General features: G+C 49.4%; 6 protein-coding genes across 6 annotated transcripts; 2 read left to right on the top strand and 4 right to left on the bottom strand.

Moving 5' to 3' along the window:
* Positions 1-2,609: 2,609 nt before the first annotated feature.
* HOO65_030117 (RNA-directed DNA polymerase from mobile element jockey) lies at positions 2,610-4,811 on the bottom strand (the record flags this gene model as incomplete). Its single annotated transcript, XM_071001966.1, has 3 exons — positions 2,610-3,530; positions 3,827-4,653; positions 4,796-4,811. 3 exons carry the CDS (start codon positions 4,809-4,811, stop codon positions 2,610-2,612), a joined length of 1,764 nt encoding a protein of 587 aa, XP_070859796.1.
* Positions 4,812-6,894: 2,083 nt separating this feature from the next.
* HOO65_030116 (uncharacterized protein) lies at positions 6,895-9,573 on the bottom strand (the record flags this gene model as incomplete). The annotated part of the gene is made up of 1 exon (XM_071000322.1): positions 6,895-9,573. One exon carries the CDS (start codon positions 9,571-9,573, stop codon positions 6,895-6,897), a length of 2,679 nt encoding a protein of 892 aa, XP_070859795.1.
* Positions 9,574-12,091: 2,518 nt separating this feature from the next.
* Positions 12,092-13,910, bottom strand: HOO65_030115 (Drug resistance protein; the record flags this gene model as incomplete). The annotated part of the gene is made up of 2 exons (XM_071002064.1): positions 12,092-13,600; positions 13,692-13,910. The coding sequence occupies 2 exons, from the start codon at positions 13,908-13,910 to the stop codon at positions 12,092-12,094; spliced, it is 1,728 nt and encodes a 575-aa protein (XP_070859794.1).
* Positions 13,911-14,734: 824 nt separating this feature from the next.
* Positions 14,735-15,571, top strand: HOO65_030114 (Autophagy-related protein atg10; the record flags this gene model as incomplete). Its single annotated transcript, XM_071002351.1, has 3 exons — positions 14,735-15,103; positions 15,189-15,434; positions 15,551-15,571. 3 exons carry the CDS (start codon positions 14,735-14,737, stop codon positions 15,569-15,571), a joined length of 636 nt encoding a protein of 211 aa, XP_070859793.1.
* Positions 15,572-16,169: 598 nt separating this feature from the next.
* On the bottom strand, positions 16,170-16,973 carry HOO65_030113 (U2 small nuclear ribonucleoprotein B''; the record flags this gene model as incomplete). The annotated part of the gene is made up of 3 exons (XM_071002363.1): positions 16,170-16,502; positions 16,584-16,800; positions 16,903-16,973. 3 exons carry the CDS (start codon positions 16,971-16,973, stop codon positions 16,170-16,172), a joined length of 621 nt encoding a protein of 206 aa, XP_070859792.1.
* A 624-nt stretch (positions 16,974-17,597) lies between these two features.
* HOO65_030112 (Actin-related protein 2/3 complex subunit 1) lies at positions 17,598-18,876 on the top strand (the record flags this gene model as incomplete). The annotated part of the gene is made up of 3 exons (XM_071002233.1): positions 17,598-17,820; positions 17,919-18,743; positions 18,836-18,876. 3 exons carry the CDS (start codon positions 17,598-17,600, stop codon positions 18,874-18,876), a joined length of 1,089 nt encoding a protein of 362 aa, XP_070859791.1.
* Between the last annotated feature and the right edge of the window lie 41 nt (positions 18,877-18,917).

The following is an 18,917-nucleotide window of genomic DNA, read 5'->3' as shown; positions in this document are numbered from 1 at the left end:
AAAGTTGTGAAGCCCTATCTCTTGAAGACTGATGAGTCGATGAAATTATGATAGTGCACACTGGGTGGCAGTACCTAATTGACAAGATCTAGATGGAAACGTTTGAAGTGGGATAAAATTCCTTTTTTTTCATGAGAAATGGTGTCAAATTATTGCTGATTTACTTGTTGAAGATACACATGTCTTTGTGGCTTTTTGTGGCGTCATAACCCTAATTATCATTTAGAACAGCCGGACTTGTCCTTGGATCCAGAAAGTGTCATATCTAAGTTTGCTTTCCCTACCGGTTGTCTACAGCATGTATGTATGTATTATTTAGCGTCTACCTACCGGTTTTCCACGGTAATACGACGGCATGTTCTGGACGGAAAGGGAGTTAGAAGATGTCGTCTTCCGACCCCTCCTCCGGGCAGTTAGCAGTTGCAGGTACTCGTCTTCTTCGAACTAACGTACACGATGAGAATGCGCACTAAACAAGTATGCGCACCAAAAATCAAACAACTTTACTTTCTTCCATTTGATCAATCAATTCTCAACCATTAAATATGCCCCAACCAAATAACAAGGGTAATATAATCCTTGCTCTTCAAGCCCTTCAAAATGACTGAAAATTAAGTCTCCGACAGGCTGCAACGACATATGAAGTGTGCTATTTTAAGTTACGTCACTGGCACCATGGTATTCAATCTCGGCATGACTGGATCCCCAAATCATGAAAACTATCTGATCTAGAAGAGGAGACTATTGTACAGTTCATTATCGACCTCGATTCGCGAGGATTTCCTCCGCGACTTCGTGGTGTTGAAGAAATGGCTAATAACTCCTCGCCGACCGCGACGCGTCACCTGTTGGTAAGCGCTGGGCTTCCAACTTCGTCAAGCGACAACCAGCCCTCAAGACGCGATTCAATCGTAGATACGGCTATCAAAGAGCCAAATGCAAAGATCCTCCCATTATTCACGATTGGTTCAGGCTTGTGGAGGACACAATCGCCAAGTATGGCATTACCCTTGTGGATATTTACAACTTTGATGGGAGTGGGTTTATCATGGGCCTCATTGCGAGTGGAATGGTTGTCACGGGTGCAGAAAGACGTGGAAAGGCAAAATCAGTGCAGCCTGGAAACCGGGAATGGGTTATTGTCATTCAGGCGATCAATGCCAAAGGCTGGGCGATCGCCCCGTTCATCGTAGTTGCGGGCCGATATCACCTTGCCAGCTGGTACCAAGAAAGCAACCTTCCGGGGGATTTGGCTATCGCGACAACCCACCCACAATGGCTGGACTGATAATGAGACAGGCCTTGAGTGGCTTAAGCACTTTGATCGGCATACAAAGGCACGATCTAGTGGTCGCTATCGCCTTCTGATCTTCGACGGTCGGTCATGAAAGCCACCACTCAGTTGACTTTGAGAAACACTGCAAGGAAAACAACATTATCACACTTTGTCTGCCATCTCATTCATCTCATATACTCCAGCCTCTTGATATTGGCTGCTTTGGACCTCTCAAGAAGGCATATGGTCAAGAAATCGAGCATCTGATCAGGTGTTCGATAACCCACGTTTCCAAGACCGACTTCTTTGCAGCATTTTATGCTGCCCATCAAGCTACTATAACAGAAAGAAATATCAAGGGGGGATTTAGAGGAGCCGGACTTGTTCCTTTAGATCCTGAAAGTGTCATTTCTAAGCTTGATGTGTGGCTATAGACCCCAACACCGGTCGAGGAGGAGGCCAGCCTTCTCGACCCATGGGTTCCCAAGACACCAAAGACAGTACTTGAGGCCACTTGTCAACCTGAATACCTTGAAGGACGAATCAGGCAGCATCAAATTAGCTCTCCAGCATCTATTCTTGAGGTGCTCAAGTCATTTTCCAAAGGAACAACGGCAATAATGCATCAAATGACACTATTGAAGTTTGAGAACCAGACGCTTCGACAGTGAAAAGAGACCCTTAGCAAGCGGCACAGAGCAAAAAGAAGGCGGCTACAGAATACAGGAACAATGGCTGTAGATGATGGTAGGCAGGCAATTGATCAAAAGGACATTAACACACAGATAGAGGGGGATTTATCGAGAAGTGGTGGTCGAGGAAGGTCGGGGCTAGTGAGTGAAAGGCACTGTAGGACATGTGGCAGAACTGGTCATAATGCAAGAACATGCCAGATAGTTTCTACAATGTCTGCAGAAGAACATAGCACTTAGTTTCAGTTGTTTAGATCCTTTGTTGTGTTTTTATGCCACTTTCTGTCTTGAGTGTTGATTTTTTTGGTGCGCATGCTTATCGTGTACGTTACCCCTATCACTTTTAAGGGTCCAGGCTTGTGGCCAGGAGCCTTCTCCGTAAGACGTGCTTCCCTGGGTTGGCTACCTGGTATTTTTGGCTTTTAGCGCCCTGCCTATATAGTAGTCTAGTCTAAGAGGCCAACAGCTGTCCCCTTCGACCCCCTCGTCCCCTTGCTCATCCTCCCCCTTCTTTTTTTTTGGTCTTTACTGTTGCATCCGCGCTGTGTGCATCCGTGAGGGTTGCCTTCCTCCCCTCTGCTGTAGGTGCCTTAGGTTCCGGTGTAGCACGCTAGAAACGTAGTTTGTTGCTTTTGTGCTTTTCAGTAGCTTGTCCGTAAAGCTGTGGCCCCACGGCCTTGGTAAAGTCCTGTACGTCCACATGTGTCCTCGTTCTTTCGGCTGCTTGCAGTGGATGCATTTGCGTGGGCATTGGTGATTGAAACGGTCATGGTACTGGTCAAAGTCTCCGTGTCCCGTCCTGGCTGCCAGGATGTGTCCCAGTTCCGTTCTGTCCACTCCTTTGTAGCCCGGCGTCCGGAACCGGGGGGGGGGGGGGTGGGGACGTCTGGTAGTCCGCTTCCTGCTAGATGTCTTTCTCTCAGGATCTGGATTTTCTCTGCTGGGGTGGAGTGGAGGCTCCCGTCTGCTTTCTTCAGGGCCAGGGAAAGGGTCTTTTGTGGATTTACCACCCACTTCGCCGCTTTGTGGACTTCCGGTAGGGTCTTCAGGCCTGTCACCAGGTCTTTGTAGAACTTCCTGCTCGCTTTCATGACAGTTGACTTCAGCTCGTCCCTGGTCTTCTTGTAGTTTAGCTTGGCTATCTGCAGATCCTCTCCGAGGTTCGTTGCGCCCAGACTGGATAGTTGGGAGAGGGAGTCGAATTGTCTCTTGGCCCTAATGACCTCTTTTTTCCCGTCGCTGCAGTCCTCGTTCCACCATCGGTATCCTGAGCCTGGAACTTGTCTTTGGGGGGTTGCTGTCTTGAATGCATGTTGTATTGCCCGGGTGATTTCCTCTGCTGCCGTTTCCAGCGCTTGGGTGAAGTTCATACCCTCCTCTGGGAGGGCATTTTGTATTTCACTTGCTGCCACCTTGCATGCGTCCGCGAAAGTCTTCTGGTCTAGGTCCTTCAGTCTTCTGACTGTGATCTTTTCCTTGCTCCTTTGTTGGGTCTCCTCTCGGTCCACTCGACTAGGGCTGCGGCCTTTCCGCATTCGCGGGTATTCGTCGCGTCCCAAGCACTGTGGTGCAAATTGAAGTCCCCCATGATGATTGTGTTGTCCAGTCGCTTATCCCGATTATTGTATACTTTTCATCTCCGCGCGCCAGATTCCTCCGGCTCTTCGGCGTTCGCCGGTGTCTCAGGGTGGTTGCTCGTGAGGTGAGCCTGTCCACATTCTTGGCACTTCGCTGCAAAGTTGCAGTTCTTTTCCTGGTGTCCCCTGCCGCATCTGTCGCACTTCGGTGTGCCCCGTGCCTTAGCTGAACATTGCCTGACTATTCTGGACAGGCCGAGTATCTCGATTGCCTTTGGAACCTCCTTCGGCTTGTGGATTGCCACCCTGAGTCCCCGCATGGTAGGGTCGTGTTCGTATTCCCTCCAGTCCATCAACTTAATGTCGCCTCCAAACGCCATCTGGATGTCTGGCTTGACGTCGTCCATGCTTGTCGGGCGGGTGACAAGCTTCCCTTCTTCAATGGTGTTAATCGTCTTGGGGACGTTGGGGATGACGAACTTTACCCAGACCGTCTCTTTCCCCACTGCCTTTGCCTTCAGGAAGTTCCGGATGAGCTCCTTTGCCTCTGTGTCCATCTTGCCTTCCTTTGCATGAAAGGCGAAACCTGTCCTAGGGCTGGTCATCCTGAGAATGACCTCTTCGCCTTTGAAGAGGTCTCTGTTAATCCTCTGCTTCACCACTGCGGGGTTCACCATTTTCCAATTCGAGTCTTCAAACAGGGTAGCCAGGAGCCTGTTCTCGTCGATTTTCCTGTGTGATGTCTTTGGGGTTTCGGGCAAGGCCGGAGGGGCGTTTGCCTGTGCCTTTTGGGCGGTTCCTTTGGGTTTGGCAGCCTGAGTCGCCTTTCCTGCGGCTGCCTTTTCCGCCCACGTCTGAGGGGCCCGCTTTTGGGCCGTTGTGGGCTTCGGGGTTGTGTTTGAGGTTGGCGTGTTTCCTCTCGTTCCTGTCAGCTTGTGTCTGATCTCTTCCTCGATGACCGTCATGACCCGGCGTAGGATGTCTTTGTACGCCTGTTGTCCGGCCTTGCCGACTCCGTCCAGGTCTTCCGCCGCGGTGAGGCCGTCCAACTGACTCGTGAGCGCTCGGATGCCCCGGGCTGTGTCTTCCGTTTTCTTCTTCTCTTCTTCTAGTGTCTTGTTCAGGATGTCCGCGAAGGCTCCTGTTGCCGGGGCTTTCTTGGTGCTTTCCTGTGTGGTTTTTCCGGGGGGGGGGAGGTGGGAGGTCTGGTGTTGGGTTTTCTTGCGGCTTTTCAGCCTCGCGAGGCTGACTTTCGCGGTCAGCCATGTTTGTGTCCTCCATCGGAGGGCGTGTTTTTTTTTTCTTTTTTGATAAAAAAAAGGGGTAAATGTCTGTTCAAATGCTTTTAACTGTGTTTATCGTGTTTTTTGCTATGATGCTATGGTCGTACATATCAGATATGGCCTTTTTGGCCTCTATAAGCTACACGAAAACAGCCGGTCCGGCCCCCGGGCCACAGGAGGAGGACGAGTAACAAGCTTGCTTGGGAGCATACGAGCTTCTCACGCCTGAGATCTGTGGTCAGCCTTGCAGAGGGTTAATTCTATCCGGTAACCAATCCGGCGTCGTTTGATCTTAGTGATTCCAGTAGACGTTAAATGTATTCAAATCAAACCGCATCGTTTGACCCCGTGCCGCATGCCGGGGCTCCTATACTAGTTTATGCGCGGTCGTCGTAGACCCAAAATACCTGGTAGCCAACTCTGGGAGCCCTAGGGCTACGCTAGAAGGAGAGCCCCCCGGGAAGACTGCCCAGAATCTACTGGGTAGAATTATAACGGGGTTATACGACCTGTGCTTGGGAACTGGACACCATACACACACCTTTAGGAAAGCCAATATCGTGGTAATCCTGAAGCTAGGCTGCCCACAGCTGGCGCTATGCTCGTGCCGCCTAATCTTGCTCCTCGACGCTCTACGCAAGGACCTAGGAAGAACAGTAGCGAGAAGACTCGCAGAAGAAGCTATTAACGGGGAAACTATCCTCAGCAACTGCATTTACGTTGTGCCGGGGCGGGCGGTGATGGATGTGCTTATCAATCTCAGTAGAAGAAGGCAGCCTCAATCTTTGCGTTCGATATCAAAGGAGCCTCTGATGCAGAATGGAACACAGGATGGTGGAAAACCGATGGCAGACGAATTTGTGGAGATGGGTCAGAAGATTGATGGGGGGAGAAAGGCGAGTATCCATGCCGAAGGCACCACCACTCCGGCTAGGAAGTGCCTACGTGAAGCTCTTGCCATGTACTGTACGATGCCAAGGGAGTGCTAGACCACGCAGTTTGGGTGTTACGCCTGCGTCTATGATACAGCAGTTGTAACCCTGCAGACATTGACCACGGTAAACAAACGCTATAATCACTCACATAGATGCATATAGATACGTGAATCTCGTACGTATAGCGATCCCAAAAATGAATGTCGATTCTTCTGATTCTTAATGCTTGATGATCAAGGAAGGAAACTCTGTGACAGACTTCCTTAGCTGACGCTTTGTGAGTCTATCTCAGAGTGGGGTCAGGGTCAGATTGTCATGTGACCCTGGACCCTAAAGCCCACAGCAGTAAGCGCCCTTCCATTCGAACTCTTCCTCGAGGTTAGAGAAAGGAGGGAAGCCATACGGCAGTACACGCTAAATGACTGTCACATTGTGAGAGGGCGATGATTCAATGCAGTCGTGGAAAGACTATGTAGGCTCCTGCTAGCACAAATGGAAAAACACGCCAGACTGAGTTGAATCCTGGATGGACCTGACATGCCGCCCCGAACGTGGCTTAGCAAGGAAAAAGATCACACAGCCCTGGAAACGTGAATGGAAGCGGCAGATGCGGAGGTTTGGTACTCTTGAGGCAACAAAGCGAACGATAGCTCGTGAAGAAGCCAGGGAAGTCTGGCTGTGCTTAAACAACAGAGGAATCGTGGTCTGGCGACGCAACGCATCCACTAAAAACAGCACGTCACAGGAAACAGCGGACAAGACAAGACAAGACGGATCCTAATAGCCTGTGCAGATGAGACACCTGGAAGGCTTGCCCGAGTGCTGTGGGTCCTAGGACACATGAGAGTAAGAAGCAAGGATCAAGTTGATGCTGAAGCAAAGTTATGGTGTTAAGAATCGGCAAAAGATTAACGTATCAGGCTTGCAGGTGCACGGGGATAGAGGAGAGGCCGATCACGCCTCGATGATGAGGGTATACTATGAAAACAGATTGCGTATTGAAATAAATATTAGTATTGGGCAACAGATGCACTAGAACTGGTAACAATGTCTACCTAAGTGAGCTCTCCCCTTTCAACCTATAAAAATATCAAAGACACGGTACAAAACCCATCGCCTCCTCTCCTTCGATTATGGAAGAAACTCCGACTGGAATTTCAAGTATTGACGTGCATCCTTGTTCTCTTCAAGAACCATCTTGTTCACCTTAGATACCAATGACTGCAAAGCTTGCAAGACTTGTTCATTCCCCTGGCTGTCATTGCGAGTCCGCGAGCCCACAAATATCGGATACTGTTCTGAGTCAAGGCCAACAGACAGGATGATACCAAGATTGGTCTTGTTGCTGCCTGACGGAGGGCGAACTGCAGTGCCAGTTGATTTACCCTGCAAACACATCGTCAAGCCAACCGTGGGCAGTTCATCAAACCCGAGCTGCTTACATCCAGTATCGATATATTCATAAGCCCAATTCTTCATAGAATCATCAAAGTCATCATAGGCCCGACTTTTGACATGTACAAGGATACAGCCAAAGTATGCTTCTCGATTTTGTGTCTTGGGGATGAAAACTGGAATGAGAATACTAACCCCATACAAGCCGGTGGGGAGATAGCAAGCAGTGCAGGTCCTGTACATCTTGAAGAGGTCGCTCAATGTCGGTTTAGTGATGCGCCTATGAAACCGATTGAAAAACACCTGACCGTGAAAAAACATTTCCTTGACCTCATCAGACAAATATTTCCGACAAACAGCAGCAAAGTTTGTTGCAGCTTGCTTTCCTAGCAGGGACCGGACAAAGCTTTTCAGAGGAATGGGCTTAGGAGATTCCCCTACATTAGCATCAAATGCCAGGAGGAGGATGAGGCCTGCAACAAACTCCCCAATATCTCCAACATTGACACTTTGCCAGTCAAGAAAGTGATCCAGTACCTCGAGTACTTCTACAAGTTTCCCTCCCAGAGTCACACCATGCCTATAGGCAGCTATGGCTAGAATAGGGTCCGTAGGTTGTACAACCATGAGCTTTTCACGATCTTCCGAAACATCCAGTAAACAATGCATCCAACCAGAAACAAGTCTCTCTGCTAGGGTGAAGGAGCAGAAATTGAAAGGAATCCGGTAAGAAAGAAGTGCAAGGAGTCCGGTTCTCCACTCATCAAAGGGATCCTTACGTAGAAAAGGCTCACACTTTTGCATGCAAAGTTCCATGATGCGACCTTCAGAGCCTCCTTGAAGGGCCAGTGCTCCCCATAACGGATGGCCGAAGGTGAACAGTGTTGCAAGGGATGTACTTGGTGCCACGGGCTGATCTGGTGTCGGCTCAGCATAGAGGTGTTTGGTAAAAAAGCGAAAATGGGGAGGGAAAACTTTTCGGCCTGGCCCATCACGTAGAGCGACTTTTTGGCTGGGATCTTTAATAGCAGGGGGAGGCAAGTTCGATATTGTAGATGCTGTATCCAAGAAAACAGCAAAGAATGATTCTTCTTGGTGCTCTTGGGAAATGAACCATAACGCACTGTTGAGGGAACGGAATGGCAGTGGGATTCTTTCTATTCTGTCGAACAAAAGATTTCGAGCCTCATCAATGCAAATGACAAATTGGAGATCAGATTGCGAATCCTGATCACTGATCTGATGTTGAGAATCATCATACAGGTCACAGTCTTCAGCATTAGCCTTGCAGTCATCCCCACTGGAGTACTCATTTCTCAGCTCACTGGTGTCCTGGATATTGTCCTCGCTGATGTCTTCGTCACTGTTCTCAGCATCACTGTCACTTGTATCATCTCTAAATACACTTTGAAAATGACCACTAAAAGGTGCAAAATCAGGCAATGATCTAGAATGTTCACCTCTTGGGCAAGATGACTGTGTAGCCTCGATAACGAAATTAAGGGCAGACTTGATCTTCTCCTGTACAGGAGCATATTTCTTCTCAATTTGATAACGGAAGAAATCTTCAGGGCTGATTCCAGCAGAACGAGCTGCCCTAGCCAAACACAGTAATGTCTTCATGATGAGAGCCCACTTCCATTCCATTATGTTGCGCCTTGCAAGGAAAGACGCCCCGGAATTGACCTGATCCAGGGTTTGCAGAATCAATGGTGTATAGGGTGATCTACCAGGGTAGCCTGCATGCCTAGGTGGAGCAAAGTTCAAGTAAATCACATACTTGTTGTGCTTGACAGCCAGCTGCGAGACAGTATATGATTTTCCCGTACCTGATGGCGCAACGATCGATGTGTAAGGGGATAAATACTCCCTGGCGGATTGTTTGAATGCTTGGTGATATTCTGTAAGATCATCACAAAGATTCTGACTGGGGTATCCATATGCAGGATGGGCCTTTTCAGGAATCTTGAATGCTCGTTCTACCCCATCTTCTATTTCAGGTAAACCATTGGGACGGTTCTTCACCTGTTCTTGGGCTTCATGAATAGTTTGCTTGACCTCAGGAATCATGACATTGTTGACAATATCATCTGAAATAGGGTTACGATTAACCCACACATCGCAGCCGCCTTTCAAGGAAAGGTGCACTTTGAAGTTGTGTAGATAGACATCACCGAGATATCCACCGAGTTTATTAAGTTGTTTTCCAAATTTTGGGAACTTTGCAGCAATTGAGTGAATATGGAAAAGAGAGATCTCCTGGATCATTGATTTGAACACACGTTCGGACACTCGATCGAAAAACACTGGGGGTTGGACATCCTCGGGCCAGTCTGCGTATCGGCGGACGTCTTCGAATGAGGTGAGGGTTTCAACCTCACCAAAAGAAAGGTCCCTAGCTACCTGAGGAGCCATGTTCAATAGCTTAAGCTGCTTGCAACTCGGTTCTACTGCGATGATGAAGTCAGTATAAACATGTGCAGCATGACAGTTTCAAGACTACTTACAGGGATGCAAAAAGCAGGATTCCAATGGTGCATATAATAGTAAACAGGGGTAATAGAACAAAGCAAGGTAGATGATAAAGTTGTGAAGCCCTATCCCTTGAAGACTTAATGAGTTGATGAAATTATGATAGTGTACGCTGGGTGCCAGTACTTAATTGACAAGATCTGGATGGAGATGTTTGAAGTGGGATAAAATTCCTTTTTTTTTCATGCGAAATGGTGTCAAATTATTGCTGATTTACTTGTTGAAGATACACTAGTCTTTGTGGCTTTTTGTGGCGTCATAACCCTAATCAGCATTTAGAGGAGCCGGATTAGAAAGCGTCATATCCAAGTTTGATGTGCAGTTACAGAGTTACAGACCCCACCACTGCTCGAGGAGGCTGTTAGCTTTCCCCACTAGTTTTCTACAGCAATTTGTTTGTTTGTTTGTTTGTACTATTTAACGTCTACCTACTGTGATTTCGCAGCAATACGACGGCATATACCGGACGGGAGCGCCTCCTGGGCCCTCATCAGTGACAGGAGCGGCATAGACTTCAACCATCTCCTATGACTTTCTAGGGTCCGGCAATATCGCCAGGAAGGAGGGTCTCTGTCTAGCCGCGGCCCGAGGACGTACCTGTCGGGTTTTTCTACTGCAATTTTTGTTTGTTTGTTTGTTCTATTTAACGTCTACCTTACTGTTATTTCGCAGAAATACGACAGCATGTTCTGGACGGAAGGGGAGTTAGAAGATGTCGTCTTCCGACCCCTCTTCCGGGCAGTCAGCAGTTGCAGGTACTCGTCTTCATTGGAATACTCCTATGAATTTTTCGGGTCCGGCCATGCGGTCAGGAGTCTTCTCAGTTAGACGTTGCCCAAGGGCTTCCCTGCTGGTTGGGTGGATTGTGTTTCCAGGGTTGGTTACCTCGTGTTTTGGCTTGCGGCGCCCTACCTATATAATAGTCTAGTCTAAAAGGCCAACGGCTATCTGCTTTGGGTGTATGCCCTGGCGGGGTACGTCGGTTTTGTCCTCTGTTCAGCGAGGCGGTTGCCGCATTTTTAGTAGACCCTGGGCGTCGGGAGAAAGGACCTTCCGGACGGCAAAAAAAAAAGAAGCCCAAGCAGCAAAAAGAAAGATTCTTGGACACAGAAGTATGTACGTATGTATGTATGTTCTATTTAAAACAGAAGTATGTACTATTTAGCGTCTACCTACCAGTTTTCCCGGTAATACGACGGAACCTTGGACACAGAGTTGTGGTAAAAGGGACCGCGCGAGACAAAAAAAAAGAGGAACGTACAACACTGGGTATTCGCACGTGGTCACCCACCGTACTACTGATCCAGCGCTCAATGGCTTGACTCGGGGGGAGCAGACGGGACCCCGTATTTTCCATAGGCTATGGTCGTACATGTTAGATATGGCCTTTTTGGCCTTCATAAGCTACACTAAAACAGCTGGTCCGGCCTCCTAACGCGGAGAGGCAGGTCACTGCCACCGCAAACTATAGGGGAGCGATCACAAATGGGCAGCCTAGGACGACACAACCAACCCTGAGACAGCAAGGGCAGCAACGAAGAAGGGGACGAAGAGGGATAATGGAAGGGAAAGAGAGAAGGGATAGGAGGAGGAAACGTTTGCATGATAGGAAGGAGATGTCGAGGAGAGCTCCATGAGAAGGCGCTGAGGGGGCTCTACTACAAGCCACTAGCAAAACGGGAAAAAGATTACACGATGCGGCAACAGCTAAGCATATGGAAGAACAAAACAGCTGTACTTCGCCGGGGCCTACCCTCTGTGCCGAAAGCCAGTAGTCTTATACCGCCCAGGAGTTACTGGAAGATGGCATCACCCAGCAATTCCTGCCCAGAACACGCCGTCGTATTGCTGCGAAAAACACAGTAGGTAGATTTGAAATAGTACAAACAAACAAACACAAATCCGGCCTCCCGGAGACGTTAAATAAATCCAAGTTCAAGTAACTCCACGTCTATCTGCCCGGGCTTGTGTAACTAGCACTAGTATCCTTTTTCAACGCTCACCATATTGTGGAGGAGGGTAACAAGCTTGCTAGAGACCCAATGAGCTTCTATCGTTAAAACCTGTAGTTGGTTTTGTGGCATAGTAATAAAATTGGCGTGGTTTGATCTTATCGATTATAGTTGGGGCTCAAGTTCAAGTATACCACCATCCCATTCTCATCTTGGCTCTCATCAAGTCTGGCTCTCTAGATAATGAGAAATGTTTGCATAGGTGCCTAATACCTGACACTATCATTTTTATAGCTACAAATCCCACATTAAAACAATCTAACTCACGAGTCTAAGCCTTTACCTTCGCCTCTTTACTTCACCTTGACCTACGCCTTGCTGGCCCGCTACAGCATGTACTTACAAGAGATCCCACTCCACCTCATAGTCTTTGTCATGTTCCTTAGTCTTTACACCTTCTCACAGACAGCAGCTGAAGTCATAGTTTCGACATGTTTATCATCACTGGTCTGTCTCTGCGGCGCTACCGTCCGCTCTGCCCTACCAACAATGTCATTTCCTCGGAAGAAGATTACCACAGCTGACAACGATGTCATGCCCAGGCCGAAGTTGAGCCATGCAGCAGCATGAAGGCCCTTGAGGGATGCGTCATCCCATGCCATCGTGGGTCCAGCATCAGTGACAGGTACACCACGCGCACGTGCCATAACGGCCGTCTGTGCAGCTGTGGCAAGGGCAAGACCAACAGAGCGACCAATCTGGCCAGATGAGTTGACTAGTGCCCCGCCCAGAGCCTGGTCCTCCTGTGGAAGGGCTCTGGACGTGAAGAGCGTTAGAGAGGGCCAAGTGGTGTCGGCACCAAAGACGGATAGAATCATGGCGATGAAGCCAAAGGCGAAATAGGAGGTATGTGGCGGGATTGGTACAGCAAAGAGCAGAGATGCTATGCAATTGCAAATATTACCAAAGAACAAAAGATAAAAGGTAGGCACACGAGACAACAGCTGCGAGACGACCACTGCTACAATCAAACCCATGACGCCAGTGGGCAAGAAACGCAACGTTGTTTGTAAAGGAGACAGATTCTGTAGATCTTGAAAGTACATGGTAGCTACAATGAGGAAGTTATTGAAGCTGGAAAAGAAAAGCCCCATGATGACGATTCCAGCCGAGAATTTGGTGTTCTTAAAAATAGAGATCTTCATCAACGGCGGCCGCGATGTGCCCTTGGAGTCGACTAGCCTCTTCTCGAGACGGGCCTGCCACCACGCAAACGCAGCGACAAGGAGGAATGACACAACAATCAGTGCCGACACCCAAGGTGTCTGCCATCCCACGACGTTACCCTCAGTGAGCGCAAACATGAGACAGACTAGAGCTATGGTAATGAGCGCACCGCCGAACCAGTCAATAAGCGCAAGACCGCCACGATGCGGCCCAGTCTGTGGCTGGGGAGGGGTTGATGGGATGATAAAGAAAGAAGCACACGCTAAAGAAGCACATACAAGAGACATAGCGGCAAATACCCACTTCCAGCTAGCAAACTCGGAAATCAGTCCAGCAACGAGGTTGCCGAAGACGCTACCAATCGGGGCACCGGCAGCATAGGTGCTGAACGCATAGTTCTTCGCTTTTCCAGGTTTGAAGACAGTGCCCAGAATTCCAATGGCTGTAGGGACGTTGGCAGCAGCCCCGAGGCCCTGCAACCCACGTACAAGATCAAACGCAATTTCGTTGTTGATGAAGGGGTTGATGGCAAGCATGATGGCAATCCAGGCAGTGCCCATAACAAAGATGAGGCGCTTGCCATAGATGTCAGCAATGCGACCCATAAGGATCAGGAAGCAGCCAAAAGTGAGGGTATAGGCAGACACAATCCATTGCTGCCGGCTTTGTGGGATTCCCACAGCATCACCAATTGCAGGCAAGATAATAACGCAGGCTTGGGCACTGAAAGTCTGAGCATTTGAAAAGAAAGAAGGTTAGCAGAAGCAGAATTAGGGTTTGGGACTAGGGTTTTCAGTAAAATAATACCCACCAATAGCTTACATTCATAAAACTTGCACCGGCCAGAGTAATAACAAGCGCAATGCAACGGCCTTTACTAAATGGAAGCTCAGGTTCGGGGAATTCGCCGGGGAGTTGCTTGCAGTCTTCGCTCTTGGGTGATAGAGGGGATAAAGGGAGGGCCGAAGCCGGCGCTAATGCAGCCGGGGACACCTCGAGAGACGGTGGTGATGCCGTCAAGGGAGGAAGAGAAGAGGGCATTATGAACAGTGAGCGGATTAAAAAAAGCGACAAGGACCAGGCAGGGCTAGGCAGAACAAGGGAGCTGGGAGGGAAAAGGAGAAAAGAGGACCAGCAGAGTCAAAGAAACTGGATTGTTCCACGCTCAGGAAGGACTTTGCAGGAACTGACAGTTTGACAACTTTGACATCGACAGGTGAAACCGAAGACCAACAAGCCTATTGGAGTAAAAGAGCGGGTGGATAGAAGAGAGGGGAGGAGGCAAGAAAGAAAGAGCCCTAGACAAGAAGAGGGAAAGAAAGGGAAGCGCTGGAAAGTGACGAGGAAAATGAAGAGTTTTTATTCTCAATTTTCTACCTAAAAAATCCAAGGACATACCGAAATTTTGCAAAGGCTCTTATCAGATCTGGTGCCCTTGTTTGCCTGCTTCGTCCCACTCGCAAGAAAAAGCAACGCCTGAAAGATGCTGAGAATGCGAGATCGGCACTTGACGCCGGCATATTTCCGGCGCTGTTTCTGGCGGTCTGGGATTTCCTTTGTTTCTACGGCGACCGGCTGCAGAAAAAGAAACAAAATAAGAAACACCACATATAGCAAGACGGGCTACTTGAAGCTTAAGCTGAAGGATGAAGTAAAATAAGATGTGCAACAAAGTAGTACGTACTTGTACAAAGACGCCTCGTCGGGGGTGGGTGGGTGCTTTCTCTTATCGATAAGAATTTCATTGCCCCACCAAAAGCCGCAATCCTGTCTCCACTTAAAGTAACGACAACCAAACAATTCGAACTACCCGTATACAGTCTTTACTCTCCACGCCAATCATCGCGATCCGCCCCGCCGCCGACATGGATTTTAAAGCATACCCGTGGCTTTCGGCCGACGAGTTCACCGAGTGCTGCCACCGCCTTGAGGCGCGCTACTGCCGTGCCACTCTCGGCCCATTACGTCGGCGTTGGAAGCTGTCTGCCATATCCTCGCTCGACCTGTGTGGTGCGAGCGTCGGCACGGGGTCATCTGGCGGCTACGTTACGTATCTGCAAATCGTGCGGCCGTTGGAAGTTGCCTTGGACTCGAACGGCTTGGCAGCTGAGATTGAGAAGCTGGGGGTGGGTCTGGAGTCATGGGGGCAGAGTAGCTGTAGTAGTTCTGAGATTGATGCAGCAGGAGAGGGGTTGCTGGATAGCAGCATGGAGACAGACGAGCTCCAAGATGAGGTGCGGCCCTATGTGATACATAATGGCTACTAGGAGGGCGATGTTTGCTCGCGGGTTGTTCTTTTTCTGACTGGTCATGTGTTAGGCTGTACTCAGAGTATCCGGCACAGAAGGGGATGGCGACGGCGACGTGCTGCGCGATGTTGGACGTGTCATATATGAGATTCACTTGCACCCGACGTACCGCATTCCCTGCCTATGGTTCTCACTGGAGGGTTTGCCAGTCGATGAACCGGCATTTGATATCGAGACAGTCTTTCGACGCCTTGTTCCAGACCAGTATAAGGGTGGACTAAGGGCTTTAGGTCACATGGGTGGCATCTCTATGGATGTAAGTACTTTGCGCTTTTCGTTTCTCTTTTTTCCATTGGCGAGAGGTTGTTGGCACTGTGAAGAAAGAACTAGGGTATTGGTATTTTCCATTTTCCGACCTTATACGCAAAAAAGAAAGACAATCAAATCCCATAAAAAGATCAAACAAAGATATGAGAGAAGGAAACGAAAAAAAAAAAAGACAGAACTCCTGGATTCCCTACCACATCGGCCGTCTGCATGAGCTTTCAGCCAATGGTCAGAAACAGAGCAATACGCAACATTCCGTTTTACCACAGGAAAAAAAGTCTCACCCGACCACCACATCCTGCGCTGTATACAATTGCTAATCGCACTATTTTCTTTCTCCCTTCTTTGTAGCACCACCCACTGACCGGTGTCCCGTGTTTCTTTGTCCATCCATGCCTTCTAGGGGACGCTATGGCTGGATTTTCCAACCAATGCACAAAGGCTAACTACCTCATGTTGTGGATGGGATTGGTAGGCAGTTGTGTTGGCTTGTGGGTGCCCAAGGAAATGTCACAGGTAGAGCTGTAAATACTCGAAATGGCACATGACTGCAATGCGATGGGCCATGATAGGTGGGGCGAGGGTGTGCTCGGGATTACGCTGCGTTAGAGCATCCCGGAGCTTGCTCATGGGAGATTTAAAAGGATGAAGGAAAGGAGAAGACAAAGAAAACGACGAAAATCCGCAATGGTGAAACCAGCATGTCGCCATGTTCTGCCCATCTCTAATCATCATCACTGTCCTCCTCCATAGCCACGTCGCTATCGTCACTCGCTTCGGACTCTTCGTTGCGTGTTCTCTTCTGGCCCCGAGCGTCAGCCGGCGTAGTCTCGCGCATCGTCGTATCTGGTCCAGGGGTAGTCGCTGTGCCAGAGTTTGTGTGGGCGGGCTTGGATTCGGTTATTGCCTGCTTAGAGCCAGGCGCAGGGGCGTTGAAGATGCTGGCTTGCAATTCCGTTACGGCAACCTCGGCAGCACCCTGAGTAGAACCAGGCATTTTGAAGGTGCCGTCAAGCTTGGAAATGAAGTTGGATTTCGATTTAGCGTACTGGATTTTCTGCCGGTGTAAAGAAGAGCGAGTTAGCATCTAGCCCAAAAGGTATAACAATAGATATGCGGGAAAAGGAGGAAGCCCTACCAATTCCAGACCTAAGAATTCAGAGCCTTGCAAGGCTCGCATAGCTTGTGTTGCCGTCTGAATGTCACGGTAGACAATGTGCGCTTGGCCACGCATTTTTTGGGTCTTGAGGGCGACAACATCGAGAACGGCGCCATAGGTTGAAAATAGGAGATACAGCTCAGTACGCAAGTCGGGCTTGGTGATCTTTGCCGAGGGTATGTTGGTGACGTAAAGGCTATAAAAAGAGCACGAGGGTGCAAGTCAGTTGGTTGGACGTTATGGGAAGCCAAATGGCAGAGAGTGGAGGTTCGAGAGCAAAGGGACAAAGCGAACTGACGTTTGGTTGGGAACTACTTTTACTGGGATGGCGGCATTTCCCGCAGGCTTAGCAGGCGCAACTGGCGCCATTATTGGAGGTTTGTATCTTTCTTGGTGGTGCAGGCTCCCAAGTATGCGTTATGCGTAGCCTTGTGAAGAAGAGAAGGCTGACAAAGATCGCGAGTCGCTGGCACAGAAAAATACGACAGGGCTGTGGACTAGGAAGAGCGCTAGAGCACTAAGAGAGCAATAGAGAAAAAAAAAGACGCCCAGAAGGCTAATAGGTACCAATTGACTCCTGAACTACAACATCGACCAAATTTAGAGCATATCTCGTGGTATTTGCAGTTTGACAACCTCCAGTTAGTAAACTGCTAGTCGTGAGGATAGAGGAATTTTGGTTGGGCAGCTGGCATGTTAGTCAGCACACAGGGATGAAGCTGCTTTGGCGGCTGGCAGGATTGTGGCGCATTGATGGGAGGCGGGACAAGGCAACGTCATTCACCTGAGAGCTCAGCTCAAGCTTCAGGCATAGCTATTAGCCTGTCGTTTTCTCTCTCTCCCAACATTAACAATTATACTCAATTAAGGCAATAGTAGAGAGCTCCTCCTATCGCCAGTCGCTCTTCATTTTCTGATTGCTTCAACTCCTGTCTCAATATTTGTCTTGAACCCATCACTTGCTTTCAACGACGCTCTAGCCTAATCGCCGACATGTCCGCCCCCGAAGTACACCACCTCTTCCACAACCCGATTGCCGACCACTCGTTTTCGGCTGACCGGCGTCTGGTTGCTGTGGCACGCGATTCTTCTATTGCACTATATGGCAAGACTGCAAACTCATTCCGTCAGGTCGATGAGTTGAAGGGGCACGACAAGACTGTCACGAGCGTCGACATTGCACCCGGATCAGGCCGGATTGTGACGTGTTCTCAGGGTATGCCGTCCCCTTCAGGCTGGGCTCTAGCCTTGCTTCAGATCGGATCTTTTATATAGCGTTTCCCCATCCTCTAACTGTTTTTTTCTCCCTCATAGATCGCAATGCCCTTGTCTGGGAGCCCTCGCCCAATGGATACAAGCCCACCCTTGTTCTGCTTCGTATTGCCCGTGCGGCCACCTTCGTTCGCTGGTCGCCATCCGAAACCAAGTTTGCCGTTGGCTCAGGCGATCGCGTTATTGCCGTGTGCTACTTTGAGGAGGAGAACGATTGGTGGGTCTCGAAACACTTGAAGAAGCCCATCCGCAGTACCATCACCACTGTAGCATGGCACCCTAACAGCGTGTTGCTGGCTGCCGGCTCTACTGATGCCCACGCCCGCGTTTTCTCGTCTTTTATAAAGGGTGTCGACCAGCGCCCCGCTCCATCTGTGTGGGGTGAGCGTCTGCCTTTTAACACGGTCTGTGGCGAGTTCCTTAACAATAGCGCTGGCTGGGTCCATGCTGTATCGTTCTCGCCCAGCGGCGATGCTCTAGCCTTTGCGGCTCACGACAGTTCCATCACCGTTGTTTACCCCTCGGCCCCTGAGCAGCCTCCTCGTGCTGTTGTCACCATCCCCACGCAGCTGCTTCCCTTCCAGAGCCTGCTATGGAGCAGCGAGGATGAGATCATTGCCGCTGGTTATGACTGCGAGATCTTCCGCTTCCAAGGCTCAGAGGCTGGCTGGCAGCTGGCAGGCTCGCTAGAAGGCAAGGGCCGGGGCGTGCAGGACGACAAAGAAGAGAGTGCGTTGAACATGTTTAGACAGATGGATCTAAAGGGCAAGATCAAAGATGATACGCAGCTGAAAACTGTGCACCAGAACACGGTGTCGACTGTGCGTGTGTATGAGACTGCGGGTGGCCGCGTGAGTAAGATCTCGTGTAAGTTTTTTTTTCCGTTCCATTTCCTCTTTCTCTGCTGTATGCAACCACCTCTGAAACTGACAATTTGTCTCTCCTTGCCCCCTTTATAGCTAGTGGCGTAGATGGCCGTGTGGTTATCTGGGACGTCTAAGAAAGACCCTTGCAAACGTGAGCAAGACTTGTCACCAAGTT

Source organism: Ceratocystis lukuohia, assembly GCF_044167205.1.
Source record: "Ceratocystis lukuohia strain C4212 chromosome Unknown Supercontig3_pilon, whole genome shotgun sequence".
NCBI classification, from domain to species: Eukaryota; Fungi; Ascomycota; class Sordariomycetes; order Microascales; family Ceratocystidaceae; genus Ceratocystis; species Ceratocystis lukuohia.
Note: the sequence above shows the minus strand (reverse complement) of the source record. Positions and strands in the feature narration are given on the sequence as shown.